Here is a 21,714-nt window from a genome sequence, read left to right on the forward strand (position 1 = left end):
TCTTATAGTGCTGCTTGACGATGTATTCACCTGCTCTGCTCGCCAACTAGTTCCATGTAATCAGTTCCAACATAGCAACAAAACTCTGTAAACCGAGGACCCGCCAATAACAAATTCTGACGCAACGACGAAAAGCCATAGGTCGAGGACGTCATAAACTGAGGACCTACTGTACTTATTTTTTTTCACTTCAGTTCTTTATCATAGATGCCCTTTTTCAGTGTCACATTGTGTTGTCATGATATCAGCTGTTTTTCTAGTTACATATACCACTACAGTATTAGAAAATAGCAACACATTCGGTTCAATGGAAAAGCTTCCAAAGTAATCGAAAGTATGAGAGTACTTCAAATTATTACAGATAAAAAGATGGCTTGTAAACTGTTTTGAGTTTCTCTGGCAGCACACTGCAATCTACAAACACCTGAAGTATAAACAAACAAGAGGAACTTTACATCCGGTTACTTCTCTCCTGCCCTCTGTGCTCACATATAAGATATTTTCATACACCTAAACTCCCAAAAAAACTGCTCTCATTTACGGATTTTTCTGTTTCTGTTGTCATATTACCTATCAAGTAAGAAACAGAGACTGAAATGAGGTTCATTAAGATTCATATTAACCAGCAGTGACTTCCAAGCGGCTGCTATGTGTTGCTAAAATCTGGATTTTATAACTGCAACGTTTTATGACAAAAACACATAAGTTAGAGACAACTGCTCTGTTGTCCAAATCCAGTGTCCATGTTGTCAGGGTTTAAAATTTCTCCTTAAATTAGTGTAAAACTTTTCTCTCCCCCTTGTGGAAGTGAGAGTAACGACATAAACACAGTTTGTCGTACATGGTACTTTGTATTCTTTTTTGATTTCTATTTAGCTACTAACTTCTGTGCAATTGTGTATATTTCACAAACTTGTGTCTATTGTACTCTGGCAAAACAATTTCCTCCAGGATGAATAAAGTTAATCTTATCTTTCTTAACTCCTTAAATTTGGCAAACCGATCATTGCTGATTGACACATGGTGGAAATGCCATCACAGAAGCTTGATTTACAATTTCAGTAAGATGTGAAATACAGACAGATTTACCTGAAGCTCTTAGGCATTATGTGAACTGGATAAATCCTGAAAAGTCCGCAGCAGTGAATTTGTAGTAGGATCCCAATCATGTGATTGTCAGCAGGCAGCTGACGTAGCGTTCACTTGTTGTCATAGTTACAGTGACACCGTGCCGCTATCTAGCAATGATACAGAAATATTTAACAAATCCGTGGATCCAGTCTATAAGCTGTATCACTGCCGAAGTCTAATCAGGTGGTCACTGTGTCATTTCCGACCTACCCTGGAAATTTCATCCAAATCCATTAGTCCATTTTTGAGTGATGTTGCTAACAGACAGACAGACAGACAAACCAACGTCAATCGTCACATAACTCCGCCACATTCCTTGGCGGAGTAATAAAAGCATTTTAATGAAGTTTTTGTTGTAGTTTGTGTTATTCTACATTTTGACACCAACATTTTCGTCGTATATTGTATCCAAATATTGGTCCTTAGTCACCCCGATACTAATAATCAGTATCGCCCCTGGAAAACACCTCATTGGTCGACCCCTCGTCTTGAGCTCCACGCTGACCTTCTTTACACGCTGCCGTTTTTCAAGGTATTTTGAGTTCCTCCTCGTAGATTAGAGCTCGTGCCAACTGCTGTAATCACAAGTGCACCAGTCACATGACGCAACCGACACCCTGGAGATATTTGGAAAGGGGTAGAGCCGCAGAGAGACAAGAGCGGTGTACAATGAAAGCAGGGGGGTGGGGGGAAGTCCGGGACGGGCTTGTGAGAAAGCAGATATAGGCCTGTATAAATATGGGTTCAAACCAGCCAAATGTCTCTGGCAAGACGCTGCCGCTGCTCGTCCCGGCCTCGGCTCGCTAAGTGATGGAGAAAGTAATTAAGAGAAGCCTGTTCAAGTAGATAGGCCTGTAAAGGAGATTTGAAGAGGGGAACTGATTGTGCATGTCTGATTCCAGCTCTTCAGAGAGTTCTCAGCCCCGAGGCTTAGCTTTAAAAGAGCTGTCTCTCTGCCACTCTATCACTTCGTCTCCATCTCTGTAATGTATATTTGTAAACAGAATATTTCAGTGAGAAAACACACAGCTCTATCTATCTGTCTGTCTGTCTGTCTGTCTGTCTGTCTGTCTGTCTGTCTGTCTGGGACTTTTTGTGCCGTATTTTCTGCACTTGGACTTGAGAGTTTCTCACCATGTCTTTGTCAAATAGTGATCCACCTCAGAAAACACGGAGCTAATGAAGAGCAACACTGCCACCTGGATGAACCTGCTCATTCTGCAAAAAAAACTTTTCGAAGTAATACTGAAGTACTTTTACTGAAGTAATGTTTTATATGCAGGACTTGTTTTGTGTGTTATATTAGATTAAATTTGTACGTACTAAGACAACAAAATGCAATTGTTTAACTAAGGTACAGTGTTATAATATAGTGCATATTTACTAGAAGCGACAAGTATTTTTATTCTAGTACTGTACTGAAGAACAACTTTGAATTACTAGTACTTTACTGGAATATTTCAATTCTCTACTACTTGACACTTCCACTCCACTAAAGTTCAAAAGCTCTTAATAGTTTATTTAGTGTGGTATTTTACAAATGTAAAGCATATGAATATTTAGTATTTATTTTAAGTAAATTTACACAGGTGCAGTACTTCAGTAGAATTTTGACATGCTTCTAGTTTACTTTCCATTTCCACTCCACTGCAGTTCAGAGGCAAATATTGCACATTTATTCCACTACATTTATTTGTTAACTTTGCACTTTTAGTTGATTAATACAACCAATAAATTATGAAATTATATAGTGGAAAAATATCAAACACACATTCATAACACTTATCCACCATTTGATTTTATAAACATAAATTGGGGATACATTTCTCCAGAGGTCAAAAACATAACTAGATACTTACTTCAGTATATTACTAGCTGCAGGGAAAAAGCAATAACAAAACGATGGAGTCTGTGTATATCTGTCAGAAAAATCTAACTTCTTTCAATAAAAATAAATGAAATATAACATTATCAATCCCTGATGGGTAATTTGCAAGCACCAGATTAGGTGAGCCCATCTAAATAATGTGTTGTGCCTGAACAGGAAAAAATAAAGGGCGTTTATTTAAGTCATTGACCGCTGTGCTGAAATCATCACACAATGCGTCTTATTTATTAATCTGCAAACGGTTTATAGATACAGCAGTCAGATACAGTGACTGATGAAGTAAAAATGTATTATCCCTCTGGGAAACAGAGGAGTACAATTACATCTGGATGCTAATGAAGATACAGACTCATGTTAAGGAACTTATTTTGCGAATTGACAAACTGATCTACTGGCGACATCTGCTGGAGAAACTGCCGTGTTGTAGTTGTTGCGAAATACTTCTGTCTGAGCCCCCTGCTGCCAAGGACATGGAAAGACTAGTGCTTACATAATGTACTCAAGAAAAACAGCAATACTGTACTACAGTCCTGTATTTAAAAATCTACGTAAGTACAATACAATTAGCTTAAAAAAATGAAACTACCTAAAGTAATAATATTTCTAATAATTGTATTTAACACCCTCAATATCATCCTTAATTTTCGAAACCGAAGTTTTGTGCTTCACAAGAACAGAAAAATAAAACAGAGAAGTCATAAAAGCATCAGATTTAAAAGACATATAAAAAAGTGGCGACTAAAAGTTGAAAAAAAATAACAATGTGCAATGACACTGCGTAATTTATTAATTCATGTACATTTTTATATTATTTATGTGCAATAAATGTGGAAGCTAACTGAAGCTTTAAAATAATCACATTGAAGTACAATATTTCCCTACAAAATATAGTGAAATAGAAAGTGAAATAACGTGAAAATACTTGTATTTAAGTAGAGCCCAAGTAGAAACCAGCACATTGTGGAAATACTTAAGAATCTTGAAAATATGTTAAAGTAAAAAAAAAAAAACTAAGTAGATGAATAAGTGAACATATAAATGATGAAATCTATATAAGTACAGTGCTTGAGTAAATGTACTCAGTTAAATTTCACCACTGTGTGTTGGTCAATAGTTGCTGAACTTAGGGGGCAGTGAACCTTTCAGGAATCCACTGCTGAGATGATTTTACAAAAACAAAGATCTGATCGTTTGTAGCTTTAAATAGCATAAGAGTACATTTAACTTGTGATTTATTAATTTCTTTGTTGTTATAGAAAGAATAATGAGAAAGAAAATCAACAAATAAATAAAAGAGGACGCATTTCCTTCATTTCAGCGGTCAATAAATTCCAGGAATTGATCCTGGTGTCAGCAGCGTTCCCCTGCTGCCGTAAAGCGTCTCCGTCTGTTGCGATGGAGTTTTGCGCGACGACACTTTGCGGCAGCAGGGAAATCGAGGAGAAAGCAGCGACGAACGGCGGAAACGCTAACGGCTGAAAAAGCGCTGGATTTATGCGATATTCGGTCGAATAAGTTGTATATTGATTGTATATCATTTAGCCTCGTGGATGAAATTGTGTTCAACGTTCTCCCAGCGCGAATCTCCTCCTTAATGCAGTGGGATGGCCACAGTGCCGCCTGGGCCTAGTAGCGCACTGCCCGCATCCCCGGCTGAGATTCCTCCTTTCCCCGGGGCTGGGAGCGCGGAGCCGGCGGTGGAAGACGGAGAGCCGGCCTGCCACGGGGAGGACTGTGTATCCGCCGGCACGGGGGCGAAGCCGCAGCCGGTAAGCGACGTGAAAAGGTCGGTGAAGAAGAAGCAGAAGAACATGCTAGCGAGGGCTAGCCCGGCGGCGCTTCACCTCAAAATGCAAGCCCGAGAGCAGCAGCAGCTGAACGGCTTGGCCAGCCCCTCGGAGGACCCCGACGACCACCAACACGCAAGAAACCGGCCTGACAATCCCAGAGCGTCCGTGGACAACTGTGACAGCAGCAGCAGCGGCAGCAACGAGGGGGCTCCGGCCGCTAGAAACAATAGTGAGCACTGCCAACACGAAGGCCACAGCCCCTTCTCCAAAAACGGCAGCCACTCTCCGCTGGTTAACAGTAGCATGAACGGGATGCCGGGCTTCTCACGAACTGAGGCGGCCCACGAAGGGAAGGGGGACTTCGACCACACGCTGCCCCCGAGACCGCCCAGCGACGAGCCGCCGGACGCTGTCGGGCCCGGCGAGGAGGGCAGCCGCGCCGACCCGCAGCAGCAGCAGCAGCAGCCGCCGGCCGCTGAGCTGGCCCGGCTCGACCTGAGTAGCTCCCCCGGCCGAGCGGAGGGAGACAGTCACGGCATCCGATACGTCCGCTACGAGTCCGAGCTGCAGATGCCGTGGATCATGAGACTGATCACCAAGGACTTGTCTGAGCCTTATTCAATTTACACGTACAGGTACTTCATCCACAACTGGCCGCAGCTCTGCTTTCTGGTGAGTAAAAAAAAAAACAAAACTGGAAGAAATCACCTGTAACTTGTGTTTAACTTTCAGGTCAGAGTAAGAATTAGTCCCTTTATTCCCAATATTCCAAGGGCTGGCTACCTTAAGCTGCTCTGCATTAATAGGACTGGGTGTGCCTGCATTGCTTCTCTTCACCTGTCAGTGTGTCTCAAAAGCAGTTAAACATAGAGCTGATATACTGTGCAGATAAACACACGTATTTAAATGTCAGTGACAGCACAAAGGTGTGGAGCTTGTTTTTTTATATATAGTTGTTGGCAGGGCAAAATGTACAATTTAACTGTCATAAATCATCTAGCCGTCAAATGAAGAAACTGCCATTTTAGTGTCAGAAAGATCTTCTCTCCAGTCTTTTCTATAGAACTACGGCAAAGCAAATGAAGTTACATAGTTTCTGAAAGGCTACTAAATCCATTTAACTGTCAAAAATCTTCCATACCTGTCAGTTTTGTGGATATAAGTCTGCATTATTAGCTCTCAACTAAGAAACCAGCATCAGCAATGTCAAGATCTCTTCTCAAGTCATTTATATATACACCTATATTAAAGCAAGTAATGTTACGTAGTTTTGAGTTAGTAGTTTTAGTTCTGGCAGGCTACTAAACCCATTTAACTGTCAAATCTTCCACACTTCTTAGTTTTGTCTCCATCAATAGCTGTCAAATCAAGAAACAGATGCATTTTAGTTTATCAGACTATCTTATCCAGTCATATGGTTACAACAGTGTCAGAGCAGATTAAGTTATATAGGTTTCAAATTAATAAAGTAGTTTCTAACAGGCTGTTCCACCCATTTAACTGTCAGAAATCTTCCATAATTGTTAGTTTTTCCTGCATTAATAGCTGTTAAATCAAAAAAACTGACACTTTTTTAGTTCATCGGCAGTGTCAGGATATTTTCTCCAGTCAGTAATTTACAACAGTGACAAAGAAAGTAAAGTTATTTAGTTTTTGGCAGCATATTCAACCCAATTAACAGTCACACATCTTCCACACTTGCAAGTTTTGTCTGCATTCGTAGCTGTCAGATCAGGAAATATATGCATTTTGGTTTATCAGGGTGTCTTATCTAGTCATTTGTATACAACCATATTAATGAAAATGAAATTATCTAGGTTTCAAGTTAATAAAGTAGTTTCTAACAGGCCGTTCAACCCATTTAACTGTCAGAAATCTTCCACAATTCTTAGTTTTTCATGCATTAATGGCTGCCAAATCAAGGAACGGGTGCATTTTAGTTTATCAGGGTATTTTATCCAGTCATTTCTATACAACTGCGTCAGAGCGAATAAAGTTGTATAGGTTTCGAGTTAATAATGTAGTTTGTGAGTGGCTGTTCAACCCGTTTAACTGTCAGAAATCTTCCACGCTTGTCAGTTTTGTGGATATTAGTCTGCGTTTTTAGCTGTCAATGAGAGAACTGACCTTTTTCCCCAGTCGTTTATATACAATTATATTAAAGCAAATAAAATTACATAGGTTTTGAGGTAGTCATTTAAGTTCTAGCAGGCTATTCAACCCATTTAATTGTCAAAATCCTTTGTGCTTGTTCGTTTTGTGGATTCAACTCTGCAATGACAGCTGTCAAATAAAGAAAATGACCTTTTTGGTTCATTAGTAATGTCAGCGTATGTCCTCCAGTCAGTTTGCCTACAACTATGTTAGAGCAGTTAAAGTTACATAGATTTGAAATCAGTAAATTTCGGTTCTTTCAAAATGTTCTCGAAACAATATCCTATTTAGTTTATCAGCAACGTCAGGGTATCTTTTCTAGTCATTTGTATACAACTGTGTTAGAACAAGATAAGATATAAAAGTCTTTGTGGCAACGCTGAGGGTTGGAGCTTGTGTTTTAGTCGTTGGCAGGCTAAGACTTCCAATTTTACTGTCACAGATCTTCTGTACTTGTTCATTTTGTGGATGTAAATCTGCATTAACAGCTGTGAAATTAAAAAACACACATTTTTAGTCTATCATGGATGTCAGGATCTTTGCTCCAGTCGTTTGTATACAGCAAGTAAAGTTAGAAAAGCCTCAGTGGCAGCACACAGGTTTGGAGTGAGTAATTTAGTTCCTGGCAGGCTTTTCAACCCATTTAACTGTCAGAAATCCCCCACCTTTGTCAGTTTTGTGGATATAAATCTGCATTAATACCTGTGAAATCAAGAAACTGACACTTCTAGGTTTTTCAGGGATGTCAGAGTTTCTTATCCTCTCATCCGCATACAATTATAAGAACCAGCAGAGTTATAAAACTTAATGTGCTTTAACTAGATGCTTCCACTTCCACCTGCCCAGTCCAGTTGAGGTTTTCTACTTTACAAAAAATGCTGCCCTTTCTTTGTTTTGCCTCCTGGCCTCATGGTCGTAAACTTCCCAGTTCCGGTTATTCTGGAACGCGCGTGTGACATAAGAGGAAGTGCGGTGAAATAAAGGTCAGGGGTCAGTTCAGGGAGCCGGCAGAACTGGCAGGATGACAGAGAAAGTGTCGCTAGGCCTCTCAGTGGCCACTTCAGAGGATATACCTATTCATTGTGTGTGTTTGTGTGTCTGGTCGCAGGCCATGGTGGAGCAGGAGTGTGTCGGAGCAATCGTATGTAAGCTTGACATGCATAAGAAGATGTTTCGGCGTGGCTACATTGCCATGCTGGCTGTGGACTCGAAACACAGAAGGAAAAGCATCGGTGAGTTCTCTGCACAGAGTTTGCAAAAATACAGCATCTTTTCTACTGTCTTTGGCAACCAAATGTGGTTGCAACTTCAAACTTAAAGCTGGAGTGGGCAGGATTTTTTTTATGTCATTGGAGCAATAAATTCATAATAACTTTTCCACTTCAGGAGCTTGCAGAGTTGTTTTATTGCAGCCTGAACCTTTTAGCATGTTCTGACTGCAGGATCCGCCCCTGTAGAACGTCTTTCAGGGATGCTCAAGGCAGAAATAAAGTGCCTACTCTGGGTTAGGTACTTCTGAGCAGCCCTGAAAAACTGCTGCCCAGGCTTTACAGTGATCGCTGATTGATTTAACCTGCAGAGGAAAACAAGCGCCGTTCTTCTCTGCTCTAATATCATTATCTACAACGTAAAACTCACCATACAGGCTTACATAGCACACCTCCGTTGTTCCGTTTCCTACATGCTCATAGAACTGGAGCTACATCAAATAAATACTTCTTAATGTCACACTTGAAGCTGTCAAATCCTGCACCACAAAGGGAACGGACAGATTGAAATAGTTAATTAAGGGGACATTCCTGTAAAAATTCACACCTGGTGCAAGTTCCTGCACCGCAAAACCACCTTTTAGAATTCAAATGGTCTCAGAGAAAACTAGACTTCTGCACCAATCACATTGCTTTTCAGAAAAAGGGTGTCATTTTTATTGACTTAGATGCACGTACATGTCCCTTTAGCTGCTGAAAACCCAGTTTCCGTGGTAGAAACCCCCCACGACGTCTTTTTCATTAGATTTATTGGCACATGGTTCATGATATTGCCCTCTTAGATTCAAATTGTTGTTTTTAAACCGGTAATAAGCACAATAATAATGAGCCGGATTTCCGCTGGTCTCATCGTTTTAAATCTACTGTAACGTATACAGGATGTGTGTGACCACTGGTGACTCTCTTCATTGTGAAGAAACACCATGTGACTTTGCTGCAAAACCAAATTTCCCCACGGGGACAAATAAAGTGTCTATCTATCTAAAATCCGGCAGGAAAAGTTGCTGTTCCAGCAGCAGCAGCGCTAACAGCAGCCTGCACTGCAGAGCAACACACGAAAAGGAGGACAGACTTATCAGAAAGAGTCTATTGACAATAAACACAGTGTATTATGTTATCAATGTTCAGATATTTTAAAGTAGGGTTCTATGAGGTACTTATTCACAGTCTGTCCGCCTCCACAATGACCTGAAGTGAATGGAGTCAGCAACAAAACATTTTTTTAGGCACCTATAAATACCAATATTAGTTTAAATGTACACTATATTTAGAGTGTTTTCACTGGAGTTGCTCTTGTTCTGCCGCCTCAATAACACATTAAGAACATAACCAATTGAGTGACGGAGGAGAAGATCAGCAGCTTCTGTTTTCCGTGACGTAAAATCACCGCTTTTGTCAAAGGAGTCTATTGGCTTTGAACTGCTTCAGCTCCCCTTTGGCAAGAGCTGTCTGACAGCAAAGAAAATCGGTGAAAATATTCTAAATATAGCCTCATGCTTACACCAGTGTTGACTTTTTTAGATGAATGAAGTATGTTTAGCTGCTGCCCCCTTTTTCCTCTTTTCAGTTTTTTCTTCCATCTTGGATCTTATTAGATTAGAATAGAATCCATATAAATAAACCCCATCAGAAGCAGCACGTCACTTTGCTTCTGTGCTGTTGGAGTAGTTTTTATGTCACGTAAATAGTGTAAGTTTACCATGGAAGTAGGAGTATGAAGTGTTTGCATGTAGCTGTGCTTATCTGGTTCCTTAAACTAACAAGCATCAATGCAGAAAACAGAAAAAGAAATGTTATTTTCTTCCGTTTCATGCCTGAACTCACTGAATTCTTCTATTTCAGGTACTAATCTGGTGAAAAAGGCCATCTACGCCATGGTGGAAGGCGACTGTGACGAGGTAATCTAGATTTTAAACATTTATACATTTATTAAGCCTTCGACGAACAACATAATTTCTGTCTGTGTGGAGCCACAATAGAAGATTTATATTTGACATTGGCACACATTTGCGAGGTTTGTGCCAGCGTCCTCACACATAGTAATAAATATGCATAATTCATAGAAAAATGAATATAAACAGAGTTGTGCTGTTGGCATTTGGTTCTTTGTTGTTGAAGGTTTCTGTATGAGCGTGAACTAAATTAAAAAAATAAACCGTTTTTATTTCAAGGTCCAGCTTTCCTGCTCTGCCCTTCACTTCTCTGAGCTCACAGTAACCTTGGCTTTCTCTGAACAGCCTCGTATTCAGTCTGTTTCCTTCACACAGTTTGAAATGATTAGAAAGAAAATGAATGTTTGAAGCAAAATATAATATTTGTGCAGTCTCTTTGTTGGCTGAGATCAGAGGGCTGACACCGTGACTCATGCCAATAATTATTTTTATGCTTATGTGAATGTATACACAGAAGATATATTTTTAAAAATATTTCTAAAAACATATATAACAATCAAAAACTGTGTGTGAGCTGCATATATTTCCGCTTCAGTGCTGATTACATATGAAAAAAAACATTTTCATAAAGGACAAGAAGACATTACTTGCATCCTGGAAGCTAAAAACAAAAAAACTGCATGCATGTACAAAAGGTTTTCCTAACACTGACTAACTGCTAACTGTTTTCTAAAGGATACCATAAATGTTTAAAGATCTTCCAAGCCCCTACAAGACTAAATTTAGGTTTGGTTAATACCAGATTTTCCTCCAAAGTACCCACAAAAAATATCAGTAAATGACACTTTCTTGTAAACGCATTATGACAGAATATCTGTGAAGCATATGTTGTTGTATGTCTTTGTAATAAATCATCTGTCTATTGCATGTTTGAAATAATTGTTGAAATTCAGTTTGCGTTTGCTACCGAAGTGCACAGCTTTAATTCCTTAAAGCTAATTTGCTGCTTTTCTCACTTCAAAGTTTTAACTCTTATTGATGACTAGAAGGGGTGGAATAGTTTGCAAGAATCACAGTTCAGTTATCATCAAGGTTTTTAGTTTGGTTTGGTAAGTTTTTGGTAAATTAGAGGATTTTTTGAGCGCATTGTGAATTACAGCGTGCTTTTCTTTAATGCAGCAAAAAAATTTGCCTTTAACAAAATTCTGAGAACGTATAGAACATAAGCACTTCATTTTCTTCAGGGTCAAATCTCCATTAATAAAGAAGGTTTTCTAATTAGTGTAAATTAAAGAAACAGCTTTCTTGTATTTATAGAAAAAATAGCCACATTGTAGGCCATCAAGCACACATTGTACGCTCTGTTCAAAACAACTCCGACTGTTCTCCTTACACCACGAGGACAAACACTCAGGTGACGTCTTCTTAAGCGGTTTGTGATATTGGAAGTATTTCTGCTTGCATTGGCTGCACGTGTTGTACAGTCTCCGTTTAACCCACCTGTGTTTTTGTTTCGTTACCATCAATAACGCTAAACCCGAAATTCCTGAAAGGATGCTGGCAGATTCTCTTAACTCATCTTGTGCTCTTGTCATTGACAGCTGCACTCAAGACTTCTTAGTTTTATTGGGCTAATTTTTTAATGCACATTTCATCAAACAAGCACAGTAATATGTACGTGCCTCGAATCATGACTAGTGAACCGAACAGGTCGGCTTCTTTACTTGATCTGTTCCATCCTTAGTGTCAGCATGCGAGCTAACCAGATACAGAATGTAGCTGAGGCAGGTTTAGAACATTTTCTTTTCCTCTGCTTTCTAGGAAAACCACAAAGTGTATCTCTTTACTGAATCAGCAAAGCTTAGATTTGATATTGATTTAGGGCTGAATAAAAAGGGGGAATTTCTCTGCCACATATTTCGAGCTGGTTGGAAGCATTTTTTTGAAGGCAAGTTTCAGTTCAATATTTACTGTGTAATAGATACAAAACATGTGATGCAGCATCTTCACAAGACACCATCAAAGACGAGGTTAATGCAGAACAGCATTAACGTTGTTAAACCACTTACACAGTTTAAATTCTGTTCGGTTAGATGTACAGTGGTCCCTTGTGGTTCACTTTTAAATTGCATTTGGTATTGAGAATTTTTCACTATATCGTGGGATTTTGTGGTATTTCGGTATTTTTATGTATTTTTTATTCTGACAGTCTGCGTTGAAAAAACGACGCTGGAGAACGAATAGCTGCCTTTTAATCAGTCTGTAACTGCCAGATGCTTTTATTTTGACACAAACAGTCTTTGTGTAAAAATGCCATGTGGTGTTTGGTTATAGGCGGCCATGTTGATTTTATTCCTGAAAACAGCAAAAATGTCAACTATGAAACAGCAAAAATGTCAACTATAATACTTGTCAACTATGTTATAAAAAGTCCCACAACTATATATTGACCTAGTGAATTTTACATAAATTCTGTCACCGACTCGTCCCTCCATCTGTCCACAGGTTGTATTGGAGACTGAGATCACCAACAAATCAGCCCTGAAGCTGTATGAGAACTTGGGTTTTGTCAGAGACAAGCGGCTGTTCAGATACTACCTGAACGGAGTGGACGCGCTGCGGCTCAAACTGTGGCTCCGCTAGAGGAAATCAGAGGGGACGGAGGACGACGGGACAGCGGGTGCTGTTCACCTCGAACACTATCAGCTTGACAGCCTCAGCTCTGCCCTGGTCATTTCGCTCTTATCTCCACAAATACACACACACATACACACACACCTGTGTACAAACATAAGGAGTATGCACATAGGTATGCATAGACACACAGACACACCCTCCTTTTATCCTTTGACCTCTGAACAACTGTTGTTTAGGCAGAAAATGGACTGCAAATCCCACCAGATGTTTTCATGAAGGGGCCCCTGATACTTTCTGTGACGAGAACGGGGCAGGCGAGCAAGCGAGGGCGGTCTCTGGGACGACCTTGACCGGGGGGACTAGATGACGTTTTGACCTTGAAGCTTGGACGCCTTGGCGACCGGTGATGCGAGGCAGCTCAGGCGAGGATCCACACCAAATCATCCTGCAGGACAAAACAGACTCAAAGCCGACAACAACACCTGAAAACAAGGAAGTCGAGTGGTAAAACGCAGACTGGGAAGAAAATATTTGTGGAGTTTATTTTTGTGTTTCTTTTTTAACCTTGTAAGTTTTGGGCAGGGGATGGAAAAACAAAAAAAGCTATGGTATGACTGCGTGTTTGTACCGCCTGGTGTGTTTTTTGGACAGCAAGTGGCTATTTTTCGAGTGAATGCGGTTGCGATTGGTTTGTGCGACTGTGCGAGCGCATGCTGCTGTGTGTGTTTTTGTTTCCCATCGTGTCCAGTGGGCGCAGCGCCTCCTTGCTGCCGCTGCTGCTGCTGCTGCTTCCTCCTCTATCACCTGCCTCAGCCTCCAGGACTGAAGCCTGTAAGGATACGCATGCTTTTATTTTAACGTGAGCGCAGGAGTGTGTCCATTTACCCGGTCTGAAGCTCCTTCCTCTGTTTAGTGTCAGCATGTTGTTGGTGCAGAGCAGAAACAAATCACTCCATTAGCACCTCAAACTTTGCCCAACTTGTAGATCTGCCACCTTTTTTTCACTTCAGTGTCCTTTTACTAAATCAAACCCTGATGTGGGTGCGGTTGAGGAATTTAATTTAATTTTTTATTTATTTTTTGCAGATCAGAACTCGTTTTTTCCCTAAATGCACTGCCAGCCACTGCAAAATTTCCAAAAAGGAGAAAACAGTGTCGTTCAAAGAGAGAGACTCCTTGCCAATGACGGTGTGGTCAAATATCTCTGTTTACCAATTAATATTATCCAGAGTTAACTCTTTGCAAGTGCCACTCGGTCCGTCAGCACTAACAGCTGCGACTGCAGCAATCTGCCTGCTGACAGGTGACTCGTCTGGTCGGCCTCAGCACAAGATTGAGGCGAAGCGTTGCGAATGCTGGATTCCTGTTTGCTGTGTGTGTGTGTGTTTATCTCTTGATAAAAAAAGGAAAATAGACAAGTATTCTTAGCAGATTGTATTGTATTCTTTTGTTTGCTTTCAGTTTATTTGGATTTGTCTCCTATACACCTGTATAACCTCATGCTGCTGGTGAGCGGCTGAGTCCATAATGCACTTCCCAGGTGCCCTAACTTGATGCACAGCCAACCTCGCTAACATGTTTAACATCCTGGACCTCGTCATAGATGCACCCGGAGGTTCCAGCACACACTAATTGGCAAACAAAGTTTGCTTTGACTGCTTTTGTGTTTTTTTTTCTTAACGGTGAAAATGAACAAAGGTCAGACGCACTTCTTTGGAAATTGCTGCAGTGTGTATGTGTCCGTACGAATGTGTCTGTGTGCCGTTTTGACAGTGGTGTGGATCCGTTCTGTTAGACTTTGTCTCTCTGCTTTCAGATTCCTCGCACGGGAAAATCAGAGCCTTTGTGGTGCTGCGTTTTGGATTTGTTACAGGAGCAGACCCTTATTTTCTTAAGTTAGTGCTCAGTGTTGTAGCGATGGAATGAAAACGATTCGAACAGTAGTTAAAGGTAGAATAAACCCTGAAAAACAACCTTCATCACAGGCTGTAAATGCAATTTCTGTTGTACTTGTAGTCGGGGTGGACGATGTGGATCACATGAAGATCACCATGTGACGATCGCAATCTGAATCACAGGTTCAGTTGAAGTCATGTGATCATGGTTGCCGTGATACATAATCAGTAAAATGAGGCTTTAAGGCCAAGTCACCAATCTCTGCATCCTGATTTTACACTTGTTTTAGTCTCCAGATCGGGAGTTGTAATTTGGATCTCTGCTGCTATTGAAACTTGCTAACAAGCTAGCTGTATCATCTTATGGTTGGTGGTGTTGTTATTTAGCTGCCTCTATAGTGCGTCTCTTGACCTGCAGACTGACTCCATTCATGTTGGATTGCTTTTGGTAAAGGTAGTCGACTATCTCATCACTGACGGACTTCAACGTCTCCTTATTCTCCTCTGTAGCCTCCAGAAACTTAAACCAGTTCTCAACCTGCTGCAGATTCTGGCAGGAATAGTCTGACTCACCGAATGTAGACTTTGGGTATAAGCCTCTCCTTCCCTTTGACTGTCTGGGTATAATCCTCTTCACCACGGGAAGCAACAACCTCCGAGCAGCAGATTTGGATAAGGCAGTATTCACCTCTCTATGTGCAAATGTTCCACCAGAACGATCACTGCTTTGCAGGGGCACCATCAGCATCCTGAGCTTAACACCGCCCAAGACCGCTTTAATTAGTTTACAGAATTAAATCCAAGCCAGTGTGGTTTTTGTCTCTCTACACAGTGCTGTGGACATTTGGTCTGGCTATGTGAGACTATGGTAGAAGTGGTCATTTAGCCCACAATGAGCCTCCTGTAGAGCAGAGGGAGGGCTGTAGTTCAGTTGGAGTCTGTTGTGGGATTGGAAAGGCAACTAAATGACTTTAAGGACCACAGCATGAAGGGAAACTACAGTCTCTGGCAGCTTAAGGCTAGCAGCAACTGAACTTTGAGAATGCACGCTTAAAATTAGCACCTTTTATGATGCAAACTGTGTGAAAATGTGTCCACCATGAAAGACCATCACATCGCCCACCTCTAGCTTGTAGCGCCCCAAATAATGCAATCAGACGCATGTGCTTTTGTCGAAAGCACTGCGAGACACTGCCATCTGTAAAACGTGAAGTCGGCTACAAACATTGGCAACAGAACAAACAAAAGTCTCCAGTGAATAGTTTGAATCTCTCTGAATGACACTACAGGACCTCGTTTCAGGTTTATTCCCCCTTTTCAGTTGAGCTTTTACATGGAAGGGAGAGTAAATGTTTACAGAGTTGCCACCCACACAAACTCCTGTCTGTACGTCTGTCTGTGTGCATTTGGAACAATGGATCAGATTACTTATTTTATTTTTCAGATTTGTATATGAGTGTTGTTCTATTCATCTGATATATTGAGAGCACGTTTTTTTTTTTTTTTGTTTTGTGAATCATCTGTTGGGTTTGGGGGCGACTTGGGTTGATTTTTATTTTTAATTTCTGTGCTACTTTGGCCCATCCAGAGGTGTTGTGAGAACGATGAGCGAAACAATCTAGAACCCCCGAACTTTAAATCTCCGCCGCTCATCACACACTGTTAAGATTTTAATTATCACCCTGTTTAAAACTCGTCCCAGTTCACTCGTTCTTCTGTCCCTGCGTTGGACGCTTGATTCTCCTTTTTTTTCTGTGTTCTTTCACTGTTCAGGCTCCTTTCACACACTGACAGCTGGTTTTATTCATTTAAATTTAGCTGTCAGGATAAGGAGGTGTTTTGGATTTTTGAAGGAAACGAGTCTGTTTCGCATCTTCTTCTCTCAATCCTGTGAAACTCTGGCAGTACCACGAAGTTTATGGGCATTACAGCCGCTTGGATCACAGACTGAAGGGCTTTGTCATCTTATATCAGTTTGTAGCCACGGCTTGTGGTGTTGAATTACCAGTTTTCTCTCTGCATTTGGAATCACTTTTGACTTGACATGCCAGTTCAGTGTTCACAGCAGTAGTTTTATTCCTCATCCTGGACGTCTGATGTGCTATTCCTGACCTACATTTATAAATTCTCCCCCTCTCCGCCCCATCCCAGAAACCAGTTTGTTGGTCAGATAATTACCATTTATATAAGCAGTGGTCCCCGCAACACAACCAACCAACCACAGGGGCTGCCTGCAGTCTTTTCTGGGGCGCCTGCCTCCACCGCCATCCATGAAGTGTGCAAAGGGTAGAGCTAACGGTTTTTTCTGCATGTCTGTTTCCCTCTGTTCCTCCTCCCCGTTCCCTCTCTTTGATTTTGATCTGGAAATGTCCGATAGCTTTTATTTAATGTGGAAAAAAAGAACACAGAAATAAATTATTTGATTTTTTTAATGCTGTAAAGCTTGTCTGCTGCTGTGTGGAATGGTTTTCAAGAGAAAGAATCGCAGTTCGCAATCTAAAAGAGTTGTTTATTCGATCACAGCCTTGTTTTATATCTACATAAAGAGACAAAAAAAGTCCACTGTTTTTTACATCACACTCACCTAAAACAATATTGTTGCATATAAACAGGCAGTTGTACGTTAAGCATGTCAGATGGCTCATGAAGTTACAGAAAATAACATCATTGGTGTGACAAATATGGCTCAAATTACTAGAAATACTTCTGCTTTCTGTCTATTTTTATTTTCCCTCAAAAAGTTTAAAGCTTAATTTGACAATAATCTCACTGTTTCTGAGCGTGACATTCTGGGCCAGAAGTGTTGAGCAAAACTTCATGTTTATCTGCTCTCAGATTAGGACACAAAAACCACACCCTTGTACCAACTGAGATAGTTTTAAAAAGAACCTTTAACTTGTGAAAATAAGCTCCATTGTCTTCAGTGTTTGTGCTTTTCCAGCCAGCAGATACGCTTCATTCTGTAGAAAGAAGCCTCTGCAAACAAGTCTGTGTGTGAACAATCATGCACTTAGAAGAAGAAAAAAACTTTGCAAGTGCGATGAGTTCTTACCAGAGTTACAGTATATTGTACATCAAAATCTGTTTTATGCTACATACTTTTATAGGATGATGGTATTTTGTATGTGCTTCTCACAGTCTATGAACAAATGACTTTGAATAAAACATTTTGCATTTCCACAAATTTCACATTTAAACCAAGCAGTAATTCAAATTAACTATGTGACGGTTACTAAAAGGTGTGGGCTATTCGCTTTCTTACTGAGAGTTGGATGCGAAGTTTGATACCACAGTCGTATCTGTTGGTGAAGCTAAAGGAGCGACTGGAATAGGAGTTGACGGATATCGTTATTAGTAATCGAGGAGATAATTGCAGTGAAAATTAAAATCTTGGTGTCAAAATTTAGAATAACACTAATTTCATCACCTAACTTCTTCAAAGTGACTTTATTTATACTGTGCGTATCTTCAATTTAAAGATAACTTCTCAGTTTTTATCCCTTCATGTTGATAGACTGAAATGTGGAGTTATTGTAGAAGTGCCTCAAACCTGCATTCTTTCTAACAGCCAGCAGGAGGCAATTCAAAAAGAAGCCAGATGCTATAGAAGTCTATGAGAAAATGAGCCAACTTCCCACTTGATTTATTGCTACACTATACATTTTCTTCATTAGTTTGACTCAATCACTAGTTTCAAGACTCCTTCGATATAATATGATGTTCACTTAGTAAATTATGGTCCCATTTAGAGGAAAATTGACAATAAACAGCGGTATGTTTTAGGAAATGGCTGCCATGACATCATATGGGCATATGGAGTGTCCTCAGTTTCTTAGAACCACTTCTCTCGTCTGTCTGGTTTCAAAATACCAAGATGGTGATGACTAAATTCCAAACTCAGTCCTTTAAAATGCTATTCTACAAGTTAAGGGGTGACGTCAGGGTAGCCATGGATGGTTTTTGTCTACAGTCACTGGCTGCCTTTAAATGGAATTGAAGAGCTTCATACATGGGAAGCCGTATATATTAAATACACTAATTCAACATGGATGTTACCGTCAAGCAGGTGCCATGACATCGAAAGACATAAAAAGATGAGGCTGAAAAGCTCTATGTGAGCGAAATGATAATATATTAACCTAGAATCCACCGAGAATTAAACTTCCACGACTTCTGCTACTTCTAAAAACATCAGCAAATTCTCGTGAACTTTTGGAAAGTACTTTTTGGAAACTTTTACTTACTCTAGTTTGGGAAGAAGAAAGAAGGGAGTGCTCATGTGGACTCCGGGAAGTTATGTCCACCAATGCAATGTGGGGATGTTACTGTCTGATTACAGGAAAATGAGGCCAATGGGATTATCAACGTTTAACAAAGAAAATCTCTATACCACCAAAATAATATGTCAACCCAGAATCCACCAAAAAATGTACTTTGACTTTGCCACTGCCATTCTAAAACTCTGAGGCTTTGCAGAATTTTTACTTAAAAGGTCATGAATACCACAAGAGTGAAGTGTTTATATTGACTCTTTATGTGAACACAGTCAACACCACTACATTTATAGGCAGGACAAACTAGAGACAAACCGGAGCAACAAACATCATAGCCAAAGAACCAATTTTTTTCATTACGTTATTGTATCTGGAATCGATTTTTAAAAATATGATGATCAGAAAAATGCTTATTCCGATAATTGTCAACCCCTTTACTGGAAACAGGACAGCTTTTGTTGAGTAGTAATAAAGCCAACCTGCCAGCGCCTCCAAAGGTCACTATTGTATCAGGTTTAAAAGTGTTGGCAGCCATCATTTGGTACCTTTGGACAGACTGACTTGCTGTCATATGATAGTGATATCAATCTTCTAATCCAACTCCCAGCATGAAAAGCAAAATATCCTCTTAAATATCCTACATGTTCAGCAAGAAATAAAACTTCATTTACACTAACACAACTGACCCCGAGTCAGCTACACGTACAGTACATTTATTTACACTGTTTATGTAATGCAACTCTTCTACAGCCCTTTTATTACCTGACAGAACACCTTCCTGTGGTCCCCCCTACACCATAAAGCTGCAAAACTTCACCATCAACTCTTTCATACGTCTGATAAATCCCTGCTTATGCGTCTTTTTTTTCAGAGCAGCAGAATTATATTTTCATGTCAAAGTGCCAAACCAAGCCTTCAGAGTCACCTGACAACATTTAGAAAAGTGCTCACATTGGTACTTTTGTAAAGAAAGGGTCTTACGAAGCTGATTGTGCCCTAAACTCGTTCACATTCTGTGGATCTGATACCCAAACAGGCCGGGGTGATTGGAGATGCGGTAGTCATAGCAATGGGGATGTTCGCCGAGCCTCCGTCACTGGAGCTTCGGCTGTTGGTCACCAATTAAAGAAGCCTCGGAGGGCTCTGATCAGAATTCATCCTCGGAGCTGTCGGCCAGCAGCATGGCCTGGTCCTGACGGCTGGTTCCCGGCTCCCGAGGTTGCTGTGGAGGAAAAACATTGACTTAATTTTGAACTTAATGAGTCCGCAGTGAATTAAAATGTTGGACACGGTGTGACAAGAAGAGTAATAATAAGTGACTGGGGTATTGACCTCTGGCTGCCTGACCTTCCTCCTCTGGTGCTTGAAGCTGTTCCTTCTCTTGCGGTGAATCATCCTGATGCTGTAGAGGGCGCCAACGATTAGCAGAGCCCCCGTTATACCAATGCCCACAGGGGCCAACATGCCGGATACATAACCAGCCTGCCAAGGATGAAGATACAAGTCAAAGAAACAAAGCATTTCTGCTACTGGTAAGTCCACTTAATGCCTCTTTAGACCAAATTATACATGAAAAGTTGGGGTAAATCAGCCCGAATAAATTTTTAAAAATGTCTTAAGCAGTCTTTAAATGTTGTGACTGGTGTGATTCTATACTTTTGTTATTGTTTCCTTACAATATTTTATTAATAAAAGAATGATTTATGTCCTTCCAGCTTTTATATCCTGTCTGTGTTAACCATCTGTAACTACATATTTACACCAGTCATCCACAACATTAAAACCACTGATGAATATTGTAATATTCAGCAGAAGAACCCCTTAAGTTCTGGACCTTGCAAGATGGAGACTCTAGGGATTGTACTTGTTTTTCTACAACATCACATGGATTCTTGATTGGATTGAGTTGTGGAGAATTTGGAGGCCAGGCCGACACCATGAAGTCTTTTCCTCAAACTACTCCTGAACATTGTTTGCGGTGTGGGAGGAAGCATTATCCTCCAGAAAAAAGGACACAACAGGTGTCATCATGGACACTGCATGAACCCCAAAGAAGACTTCATCCAGGTTTTTTTTTGTACATCCAGGTTACTCAGTCTTTCACTGTTGTGAGGATAAACCACTGATGGGGGGTGGTGTTTTAATCCAAATATTCTGATCTCGCATATTCGGATACCACCGTCACGACCAAATATTCGGATATTCGGGTCCAGCCCTACGACATACTGCAAGCTGGTGGCAGCTTCATTTACTAGATAAAAGGATAGTAGATGGAAAAAACAGTCTAAGATACTGCTCCCTGCAAAAAATGGAAGAAGTGACTCTTGCTCTCTTTGACTAATGTCTGGTATGTGTAAAATTTTATCCAACAATTTTTGCTTTCACATGTGTCAAATGCCAATTATGACTGTTCTAAACTATTTAAATTCAGTTACAAGTAGACTGAATTTGGCAGCTTGTATACAAGATGACTGAGATGACGTTTTTATCTGAGCAGCAATAAGGTTTTCAGCAGCTCTTCTGTTGGACTGGACCACATGTCAGCCTTCACTCCCCATCAATGTTCCTTGGGCATCCATGACCCTGTTGACCTTGGACAACTTTTGGTAACCACTGCATACCAGGAACAACAAACAGCGCCCATGCAAGTCATTCACATTATTATTTTCCAACTTCAAGAAGCTACAGCTCACATGCTGCCTAATATATTTCACCTCTTGACAGGTGCAAATGCAATGAAATCTGTTGTGTACGACTAGATGTTTGTATCCCTTCTTCCATACTT

At 40.5% G+C, this 21,714-nt stretch overlaps 2 protein-coding genes across 3 annotated transcripts in view; one reads left to right on the top strand and one right to left on the bottom strand.

Annotated features, from left to right (window-relative positions):
• The first annotated feature begins 4,414 nt into the window (after positions 1-4,414).
• On the top strand, positions 4,415-17,096 carry naa30 (N-alpha-acetyltransferase 30, NatC catalytic subunit). The gene is made up of 4 exons (XM_023292019.3): positions 4,415-5,481; positions 8,072-8,195; positions 10,074-10,129; positions 12,629-17,096. The coding sequence occupies exons 1-4, from the start codon at positions 4,624-4,626 to the stop codon at positions 12,764-12,766; spliced, it is 1,176 nt and encodes a 391-aa protein (XP_023147787.2). The 5' UTR covers positions 4,415-4,623; the 3' UTR covers positions 12,767-17,096.
• A 47-nt stretch (positions 17,097-17,143) lies between these two features.
• Positions 17,144-21,714, bottom strand: part of armh4 (armadillo like helical domain containing 4) — a 12,537-nt gene continuing 7,966 nt past the window's right edge. The window contains exons 7-8 of one of the 2 annotated variants that reach the window (XM_055015820.1): positions 20,277-20,411; positions 17,144-20,151 (exon numbers count right to left, since the gene is read on the bottom strand). In XM_055015820.1, the coding sequence (XP_054871795.1) occupies positions 20,077-20,151; positions 20,277-20,411 (210 nt within the window). In that variant the 3' untranslated portion in view covers positions 17,144-20,076. Of the gene's footprint in view, positions 20,152-20,261; positions 20,412-21,714 lie in introns of both variants that reach the window. The other variant, XM_023292018.3, reaches the window with a different exon arrangement.

The sequence above is a fragment of the Amphiprion ocellaris genome, chromosome 12 (genome assembly GCF_022539595.1).
Source record: "Amphiprion ocellaris isolate individual 3 ecotype Okinawa chromosome 12, ASM2253959v1, whole genome shotgun sequence".
Taxonomy (NCBI): Eukaryota; Metazoa; Chordata; class Actinopteri; family Pomacentridae; genus Amphiprion; species Amphiprion ocellaris.